The sequence below is a fragment of the Sinocyclocheilus rhinocerous genome, unplaced genomic scaffold, assembly GCF_001515625.1.
Source record: "Sinocyclocheilus rhinocerous isolate Xijiao unplaced genomic scaffold, SAMN03320098_v1.1 scaffold85, whole genome shotgun sequence".
Classification (NCBI taxonomy): Eukaryota; Metazoa; Chordata; class Actinopteri; order Cypriniformes; family Cyprinidae; genus Sinocyclocheilus; species Sinocyclocheilus rhinocerous.
In genome coordinates, this window is record NW_015649998.1 from 1,845,156 (window position 1) to 1,855,330 (window position 10,175).

The window sequence follows — 10,175 nt, forward strand, 5'->3', positions numbered from 1 at the left end:
TTTCGAAACGCTCTCGAGGTACTTCGATGTCAAACACTGATCAGTGCACTGCTTTTAAGTCGAACACACCTAATATGTACGATTAATTGCATCGCTTTGACCGTAGATCCCACCTTCTCACACGCCATGATTGGTCCATTATGTACAATGCTTGCATGTTATTGGTCAAACTACTTTTCGATCATTAGCTTCAGCAAGCATGAAAACAGGAAAACAAAGCCAAAACAAATCCTGGCCAGGACGCGTCCTGGGAAAATGGCACGTATGGTCACCTTAAGCTGGACTAAACAACGCATGCTGTTCTGTGTCAGCTGCGTCACGCCAGATCTGTTTCCTATGTTGTTGTGATTTGATCTGAACGGAAACAGCATATCCGTGTGACACAGCTGACACAGAATAGCATACGCTGTTTACATCCAGCGGATATTCTCCAAAATGGCACCAGGGTGATGCGGAGGAGACGAATTGTTGAATAAAGTCGTTTTTTTTTTCTTTTGCGCACAAAAAGTATTCTCGTAGCTTCGTATAATTACGGATGAACCACTGATGTCACATGGATTATTTTACAGATCTTCTTGCTACGTTTCTGGACTTGGGAACATTTCAGTTGCGTTGCTGTCTATGCAGGGTCAGACAGCTCTCAGATTCCATCAAAAATATCTTAATTTGTGTTCCGAAGATGAACGAAGGTCTTACGGGTTTGAAACGACATGAGGGTGCGTAATTAATGACAGAATTTTAATTTTTGGGTGAACTAACCCTTTAATGGTTATTTTGACTGCTTACAAAGCTTAATATTTCATAGCAGAGACAGAACAAATGTCTATCCCATAGCGCTCATAGAGTCAGTTTATGTCTTGTACAAATTAATGCATTTTTACATGAGAAATGTATTTGTATCATATCAAAGCCCCTTACTCTGTTGCAAACAGGTGCAAAACATTGTGGAGCAACTTGCAGCAGGCATTCGATACTTTGATCTTCGAATTGCCCACAAACAGTATGATTCTTCCAATGAGCTTTACTTCACTCATGTCATTTACACATATGCAATGGTCGTTGTAAGTATATAGATGAGTGTTGAGATGAATTAGCTATTAAAGTTGGTCATTTATTCTTTTTTTGTGCATTTTCTGCTTTCTAAACTTGTTTTGTTTTGTAGGAAACTCTACAGACTGTTGCTTCATGGCTTGAATCACATCCCAAAGAAATCATCATTCTAGCTTGTAGACATTTCGAAGGGCTGAATTATAAAATGCATGAGGAATTCATCTATTCTCTGAAGAAAATCTTTAGCTCTAAACTGTGCCCTCGCGACGTGAGAAACCATTTGGAATTTTTAAACATAAATTAATATTTTTTTTTCCTTAATAGCATTATGATAGCAAATTAATACACCACCTGTCAAAAGTTACCTATTTATTTATGTTTTTGAAAGTCACCAAGGTTGCATTTATTTGATCAAAAATGCAGCAGTTACAAAACAAAGAACTGTTTTCTACTTTAATATATTTTAAAAATGTCATTTATTCCTGTATTGGTAAAGCTGAATTTTCAGCAGCCATTACTCCAGTCTTCAGTGTCACGTGATCGTTCAGAAATCATTCTAATATGCTGATTTGGTACTTTCTTGTTTTTACCAATGTTGAAAACAATTGTGCTGCTTTATATTTTTGTGAAAACCAAGATTTAAAAAGAAAACTTTTATGTAGCAAGGACACATTAAATTGATCAAAAGCTACAGTAAAGACATTTATGTTACAATATATTTCAAATAGATGCGGAATCCTGAAAAAAAAAATGTATCGCCTTTTATACAAAAATATTAAGAAGCAAAAACTATTTTCAACACTGACAATAATAAGAAAAACGATTAATAACTGAGCATCAAATCAGCATATAAGAAGGATCGTGTGACACTGGAGTAATGGCTGCTGAAAATTCAGCTTTATCTTTAAAATATATTAAAATAGATATTTTAAATTGTAATAATATTTCACAATATTACTGTTTTTACAGTGTTTGTGTTCAACTAAATGCAGCCTTGGTGAACATAAGAAGCACATTTAATTATACCAGTTTTTGACTGGCAGTACATATATAAAAACATTATGAAGTTTCTGCTAACATTTGAAACTGCAACAGGCTTGAAATCTGTTACTGTTTTGTATTATACACATTCTTAAAGGAGGCCCTATTGACCTTGCGGAGTCTGTGGACATCAGGCTATCAAGTTGTGCTGTCATATGACGACCAGTCAGCATCACGCCATAAGGAGTTGTGGCCTGCTATCCCATACCTTTGGGCCAATAAGCCTAACGCAGAAGAGCTGATCTACTATCTCGAATGCCAGAAACGACTTGGTCTACCTGGTGAGAAAAGCTTTTGTTTGGTTATACCTGAAAAGAAAAAAAAAGAGGGTTCCCCATACCTCTGGTCTCTGATCAGCATATTTCTATTTCACAGAGGGTTTTTTTGTAGCAGGCCTGAATTTAACGACAGATCGATGCTTCATCGCCTCACATCCTCGGGTGTCTCTCCGAACTCTGACCATGGAGAACTGGAACGACGTGAAGAAATGGCTAGGAGATCAGAAACCAGGAGCTGAACCCACATGTCTAAACATAATAGCAGGCGACTTCATTGGTCCTGTACCATTTTGTTCACTTGTTATTGCTCTCAACAAAAAACTGCTTTAAGGAGCTTTTGAAGTAAAATGGGCTTATATGTGAAGTCTTTGTTACATGTGAAGGCATTATTTAAGGAATCATTTGGGTCACAACCCAAGGTTTACAAACTTAGCATGTTTTCTAGTGATCTAAAGTGTATTCAGACTAATGCCTAAATGAGACAATGTGCAATATTCAATCCTTAGTATGTTTACATGTGCCTTTTACTGTATAATTATACTTGATGAATTAAGCAGCCTTTTAAAAATTTGTATCAAGCTTTGAGAGTTAAAACTTAAAAATTTTTTGACAGACATGTATTTTCTACCAATATTGTTCATATATTAGCACAAATCGACTTTGTTTCTTAATGTCTTGATTTTTATTGTATTCAAATATTGGTTTTGAGATATTTGAACGACACTGTTTATAAAGCAAATAAATATTTAAACATCATTATTGCACTGAGTGTGGGAATTATTTTGGATGATGGCTGTAAAACAGGGGCCATCTGTTACTAGGTGACCTGAAATAGCTTCCTGTAGCGGCCATATGCAGCTTGGCTAATGATGACCTTGACATTGGCGGTGCAGTCGTCTCCCACATCATCTACTGCCTGAACCGTCGCCTCCTTATACAGCCAACTGTGAAGAGAAAAGTGCACCAAATTAAAAAGTCTGTGGATAAGATAATATATTCCCTTAAAATGTTTTACATAAAACTTACGCTAACTGAGGGCTGTTGAGCTGCACTTTAAGGGTCATTATTTGTTTGCCGGTATACTTAACAACAGCTTCTTCAATCTTTTCTTTTAATACCTCCAGTCCATGCTGTTTCAGAGCTGATATAGGAATAACCTCAGGATCACTGACCTCAAATCTATGGAACATGTATAAAACATTTATTTTTCTAAAATAAAAATGTGATTGGTGTTTGGGCGTGTTGCGTTTGAAAGTATTCGTTACTAAATGAAATTGCTACACAAATCAGGTAAAAGATGTCTCACCCTTCAATGAGGTCAATCTTATTGTGCACCTCTATTATGGAGTTCAATAGTTTTTCTGGAATCTGTAGATTCTTTAGTACATTCAGTACATTGACCTTTTGATTCACAGTTTCTGGATGACTGATGTCTCTCACATGAATTATGAGGTCCTGCAAAAGGAGAGGGTGTTAAAGGGGTCATATGATGCGATTTCAAATTTTCCTTTCTCTTTGGAGTGTTACAAGCTCTTGGTGCATACAGAAGATCTGTAAAGTTGCAAAGACTAAAGTCTCAAATCCAAAGAGATATTCTTTATAAAAGTTCAGTCAGCCACACCTACCTAAAACAGCTCGTTCTAACACGCCCCCACATATCTACCTCACTATGTGAATACACAAAATAATGTTCTTTTTAGCAGCATCATATGACCCCAACATTTCTATAACATTACTAAAAATGAAAAGCTTTTTAGTGTTGTGTCTTGGGTACATACAGAATGTGTTACATCCTCCAGCGTGGCAGAGAAAGAGTCAATAAGCTGGTGAGGGAGCTGGGACAAGAAGCCAATGGTGTCAACATAAAGTACAGTCATGTGACTTGGCAGCTTTCCTGCATGTACTGTAACATCCAGGGTGGCAAAGAGCTGATCTTTAGGCTGGAGACCAGCATCTCCAGTCAGTGCTTTAATCAGGGTTGTTTTACCTTTAGAAACAAAGACTGTTAATGTGTATCTTACAATCTCATACAATAGTTTAACAGGTTAATATTTATCCAAACCTCACCACAGTTAGTGTAGCCCATGACAGAGACGATGGGAAAGTCTCTGTGTTTGCGCTGGGAGCGCAGAAGGTGCCTCTTCCTCCTAAGCCGCTCCAGGGCTGATCGAATCTTTAGCTCTCGCTCCTTCAACAATCGCTGCTGCATTTCAAACAAGGTTTCACCTGTAAATATATTTGAACTCCAGTTAAACATAATAAACCTTGGGCTTAAAAACGACCCTAGATTAAATGTTTCAAGTGTGACAAGCCCATTTTAGTCCTTACCTGAGCCCATAATGTACCTTGAGCCGCCACCTTGCTGGTCTAAGTTAGCGACTTCATTTCTCAGGCGTGATCTTATGTGTTCAAAGAACAAAAATATGTTGGTAAATCTGTGTTAACACTAAATGGTGTTTATTTATTATTGAGATATAAAAGCAATAGCACACTAATACGAGCAACATTGAACAAACTCACCATGGACATCAACTTTTATTGTGTTGGAAAGTACATTTAAAAGTTTGTATTTTATTTTTTTTTTTTAAGAAATTAAAATTTTCATTCGGTAAGGAGGCATTAAATTGATCAAAAGTACCAATAAAGTAATTTATAATGTTGAAGACTGGGGTAGTGGCTGCTGAAAAATCAGCTTTATTCCATCACATGATTTACATTTCAAAATGTATTAAAATATAAAACAGTTATTTTAAATGGTATATTTTTTAAATTATTTATTTACTATATTTATGACCAAATAAATGCAGTCATGGAGAGCATTAGAATCTTCTTTAAAAATAGTATCAACTTCAAACTTTTGAACTGGAGTGTTTGCTAGGAAAGAATTGTTGATTTCATCAGGAAACAATATAGATTATGAAAATAGTATATAACTTATATAATTTACCTGAGCAAGGGAATCTCTGCCAAAGAGATTTGCAGTTTGGCCTCTTTTGTTCTAGCATTACAGCGGAAAATATGCAGAACAAGTGAGTATCTATCAAGAACCTTTACTCCCCAGGCTTCCTGCAATTCTTTCTGAAACACAAGTGTAACATTGCATGTTTCTTAGAAAAAAAATGACTAACACTTTAATTACGACTATATTCAAAGAAGAACTTCTTATGATTATACTATAGCCACAGTGAATCTAGTACTATTTTTAGAAATGATATAGATTCTTCATGAATCATGATAGTCCAAATAGATTTTCATGGTCTTTTGTGCACACATTTTAAAACCCTTTGAAGTGAATTGATGCAATCACAGTATAATGCTCTGAATACTCACTTCCGAGGAAGGTGAAAGACATTCCACGTTCACAAAAACAGCTGTGACCCCAGGAGTAGCTCTGATCTTCTCTTAGAAATATTACAGAACAGAGAAAACATGTCAATTTGTGCCTAAAATACCTATTTATTCAAAACTAGTAAGCTACATACCTGTAAGAGCCTGGAAGTTTCCCTTGCCAAAAATTCTTCTCTTCTCTGGTGTCTTGGTGGAGAGGATGATCTTATCAACAACACTCCAGTTATACAAAGTGTTCACCAGACCCACAGCTTCTTCCATCTGAAGTGCCGCTGTCAAAGGAACAACTTTGTATTATGTAAAATGTCACATTTATCCAATGATTAAAATCAGTGTATAATTTTACCTGTGGTCAGATATTGCTTTCTGCTGCCCCATTTCACATCAGGATGCACAATGAAGACCCTGTGTTCTTCTTCACTGATACCTGTGGGGATCTGCTGCTGGAACAGCTCCTCTATTTCTGCCTCATCAATTTCATCTTCTTCTTCTTCTAGACTGTTGTTATCTGTGTTGTGATTTTTGCTCTTAAACATGCAAGCTGTCAAAGACAAAGTCCTTGCTGGCAGAACTGGAACTGCAACCCCAGCTCTTAAATTTTGTCTTGGACATGGGAACATGGTAACAACTAATTTTGAGGTACATTGAAAAAATCTGATTGGTTTACATGTCGCAAAAGCCATGTACCTTCTACCAAGGACATGTTCAGCACATAATTTTCTCCAAGCATATCTGCACAAAAACACATGGTTGGTCAGGATACTGATCTTGTTGAGATTCATTTGCTCAGGTTTTGGTTACAACAATTGATGCAACGTTCAAATCATGCGTCCAACATCCAACGTTTTCGTTAGTAGAAACGTTTAGCGCACCCTAGAGAGAAATCAACAAGAAAAACATAATTTTACTGTACAACTAACTCAGCATGTTTTGATACGTCTTCCTCTCTTGTGTTTAACACGGCGTTTTTTCAACTGCGCCACCGGTAGGATAGGTGCGGTATTAGTTTTTGTTTTTGTATTTTTGTAAATACACGTTTATTTTAACTCCATGTATTGTATTATATTAGAAGCAAGCTGAGAAGAAATTTTAGTATGTATGTATGTATGCTTTGTAAAATGTTGTAACATAATCTGTTCCACAGAGAGAGACAGGAAAAAGACTTCCAACCGAGGACTTTTATTTTGAATGTATTTTAGTGGGCGGAGATTATCCTACATTGCTATTACTGTACTGTGTGTGTTCCAAGCATACAGTCTATGGTTCCAAGCAGTATATCAATGTCTGGTATCTTTTAATTTAAGGCAATGTCGAGTGAGTATATTTTTTATATTCAGAGTGGTACAATGTTCAGATCATGTTATTTGATATAGTTTAGTTGGTGATTATCTAAACGTAGCATATTAACATGCTTGATTTCACTTTGCATTGAGCAGTTCACACCGTCAAGCTGTGGATTAGTTAAGTGTGAAATGTTTGAACTTAAAAACAGATATCATTTTGTTAATGTTTTGACTGCAGATGTGGTTCATACAGATCATGTTTTGACTGTGCATTTAACTTAAATCACCCAAAACTACAATGAAACAAAAACATGTTTTTGTTTTGACTGCACCTCCCTTGACAGAAGAACAAAAGTGCAGAGAATTCCGAAACAAAAACCTGCAAAGGAGGCTGCTGGTTAAAAGTTGAAAGTGTTGTGAATCATTGATCCTGCAGCAGCTAATAACTAAACAATTGATCTTCTGCCCTCTAGAGTTTAGTCTGGCTGTGGTTCAGTTACGTGTGTCAAAGATCAAGGCGGACAACTTGGGAAGAGCACAAAAACTTGTGAAGGAGGCTGCAGGACAAGGTGCAAAAGTTGTAGTCTTACCTGTGAGTATTACATTCTATATCTTGGGTTATGACTACTATATTAATATTGGTTTATAAAAAAAAGATGGCATTTAATAATCCATTATATATATGTTTGTTTGCAGGAGTGCTTCAACTCCCCTTATGGAACCGGGTTCTTTGCTGAGTATGCTGAGAAGATCCCAGGAGAGTCCACACGGGTGTTGTCGGAGGCAGCCAGGGATTGTGGGGTCTATTTAGTGGGCGGTGAGACCCTCAGAAACAAACCAGCATGTTAGTGTGTTTGATGCCATTAATTTCCATGTCCCTTACATGACTGTGTCTTTGTTGTAGGTTCCATTCCTGAGAAGGATGGAGGAAAGCTCTATAACACCTGCTCAGTTTTTGGACCTGATGGAAAGCTGCTTGTCAAACACAGGAAAGTAAGTAACAGTAAAGACATTTTTTGTTACATAAGATTCCTACTTCAAATAAGTGCTGTCCTTTTGGACTTTCAGTTCATCAGGGAATATTGAAAACATTTTTATCACAGTTTCAGAAAATATTAAGAAGCAGAACTGATATCAACAATGATGATTATATGAAATGTTTCTTGAGCTCCACATCAGCATATTAGAATGATTTCTGAAGGATCATGTGACACTGAAGACTGGAGTAATGATGCTGAAAATTCCGCTTTACTATTACAGAAATAAATGACATTTTCATATTTAGTATTTAATATTCCATATTAGTGTTTTACTGTATTTTTGATCAAATAATAGACTAAAAATCTTACCGACCCCTACACTTTTGAACAGTTGTGTGTAGATATGTATAATGTGCATAATATATTTTAGGATGTATAAAAAAGCATTTGAGTAAACAGTTTGGCTTATGTAAAAAAAAAATGACTCAAACTTTTATACATTTATACTCTTTTTTTTTTTTTTATCTTCATTTCCTATCAGATTCATCTTTTTGATATTGATGTACCAGGGAAAATACGGTTTCAGGAGTCTGAAACACTAAGTCCAGGAAACCGTTTATCCATGTTTGAAACCCGTGAGTGTGTATTATAGAAATCGTGTCCATGTTATCAAGGAATATACAGTATATTATTGCTTATTGGCCAATATTAGAGTTTTTTTTTATCCGAATCAATGTTGGGTATATATTAGCCATTTTTATGCATGCACATTTCTCTTTATTTTTACATTTAGTAACAATCTGTAAAAACAAATAAAAACAATATTTTATATTATCAACCATAACAGGAGCATAACTATTGCCTTATCAGAATTGGCCAGAATATAAATATTGGTGCATTCCCAATGTTACCTTTATTTTTGCTCTCTCCATATGTGAAATCATACAGTTTATGTATTTCTTTGCAGCATTTTGTAAAGTAGGTGTGGGAATATGTTATGACATCAGGTTTGCAGAGCTTGCACACATCTATGCTAAGAAAGGTGAGAATTACAATGTAAAATGTTGTTAAAATGTAATGATGTAGGCATACTTGAAATTATTTTCTCTTGTATCTGTCTATGTAGGTTGCCAGCTTTTGGTATATCCTGGTGCCTTCAATATGACCACAGGTCCAGCTCACTGGGAGCTGCTGCAGAGGGGGAGGTCAGTATACCAGACCACCTGGAGTCACTAAACTATTCAGTTCCCCAGGCCTGCTGTAAGACAGTTTGTGTCCTTTTCACAGGGCAGTAGATAATCAGGTATATGTGGCCACTGCTTCACCAGCAAGAGATGAAAGCGCCAGCTATGTGGCCTGGGGTCACAGCTCTGTGGTTAACCCTTGGTCAGTGCTTTCTGTCTCATTAATGACAGGTTACGTATACATTTGCATGGGTTACTAAATATGATAACTGTGCCCTCTTTCCATGCAGGGGGGAGGTAATTAGCAAAGCTGGACCAGAAGAATCTGTTGTCTATGCTGACATAGGTATATTTCAGTGTTTTACATTTACTTAACTTGTGAGCTGTAGAGCCAGTTGGTCATAATGCAAACATACTCTTCCTCTTCTGCTTGTAGACCTGCAGTATTTGGCGGATGTGCGCCAACAGATCCCAATCACCACACAGCGACGGAATGATCTATATAGTGTTAACAGTGTTCAGGAGGGCTGAACTCTCATTCACACAAAGCACTGCAGTGGATTTTAAGACAGACTAAGTCAGCACTTTGAGTTAGACACAAGTCTTCATCAGTGTAATGTGGGGCATCGCACAACAAAGATGTTTTAATTCATGTGAACAGCAAGTGCCTCACAATTTGCATTCTTTTGATGATTCTCTTACAATGGAAATTATATTTGGAATAGATAAAAGAAGTGGTGAGAACAGTGGACAGTTATGCCTGGGCAGGTAAAGTGCTGCATCAGCGTGAGAAAAATATTAAGCGTCATATTAAGATGTTAATATTATCAAGTGATTTCCAAATCAAAATTATTATATTTTCATTGTCATTGTATTAAATCCAAAAGACATTAAAATATTATCTGGAAAATATTTACTTCATATTAAGTTACCTCTTGTTTTTTTCTACCGACTATTGAGATTATATATATATATATATATATATATATATATATATATATGTATATAAAA

The 10,175-nt window shown here is 36.2% G+C and overlaps 3 protein-coding genes across 4 annotated transcripts in view; 2 read left to right on the forward strand and 1 right to left on the reverse strand.

The window, feature by feature from the left end:
• Positions 1 to 3,031, forward strand: part of plcxd1.2 (phospholipase C, X domain containing 1, tandem duplicate 2) — a 4,460-nt gene extending 1,429 nt beyond the window's left edge. The window contains exons 3-6 of one of the 2 annotated variants that reach the window (XM_016516032.1): positions 933 to 1,061; positions 1,163 to 1,318; positions 2,189 to 2,372; positions 2,467 to 3,031. In XM_016516032.1, coding sequence (XP_016371518.1) covers positions 933 to 1,061; positions 1,163 to 1,318; positions 2,189 to 2,372; positions 2,467 to 2,699 — 702 coding nt within the window. In that variant the 3' untranslated portion in view covers positions 2,700 to 3,031. The remainder of the gene's footprint in view (positions 1 to 932; positions 1,062 to 1,162; positions 1,319 to 2,188; positions 2,373 to 2,466) is intronic. The other variant, XM_016516033.1, reaches the window with a different exon arrangement.
• A 21-nt stretch (positions 3,032 to 3,052) lies between these two features.
• Positions 3,053 to 6,680, reverse strand: gtpbp6 (GTP binding protein 6 (putative)). Its single transcript, XM_016516031.1, has 10 exons — positions 6,064 to 6,680; positions 5,852 to 5,989; positions 5,700 to 5,770; positions 5,317 to 5,447; positions 4,698 to 4,768; positions 4,437 to 4,595; positions 4,148 to 4,356; positions 3,676 to 3,824; positions 3,396 to 3,548; positions 3,053 to 3,313 (listed from the first exon to the last, which is right to left on the reverse strand). The coding sequence occupies exons 1-10, from the start codon at positions 6,497 to 6,499 to the stop codon at positions 3,187 to 3,189; spliced, it is 1,644 nt and encodes a 547-aa protein (XP_016371517.1). The 5' UTR covers positions 6,500 to 6,680; the 3' UTR covers positions 3,053 to 3,186.
• A 246-nt stretch (positions 6,681 to 6,926) lies between these two features.
• Positions 6,927 to 10,026, forward strand: nit2 (nitrilase family, member 2). The gene is made up of 10 exons (XM_016515929.1): positions 6,927 to 7,031; positions 7,474 to 7,592; positions 7,697 to 7,817; positions 7,905 to 7,993; positions 8,522 to 8,615; positions 8,948 to 9,022; positions 9,107 to 9,185; positions 9,268 to 9,366; positions 9,455 to 9,510; positions 9,601 to 10,026. The coding sequence occupies exons 1-10, from the start codon at positions 7,025 to 7,027 to the stop codon at positions 9,693 to 9,695; spliced, it is 834 nt and encodes a 277-aa protein (XP_016371415.1). The 5' UTR covers positions 6,927 to 7,024; the 3' UTR covers positions 9,696 to 10,026.
• Positions 10,027 to 10,175: the final 149 nt, after the last annotated feature.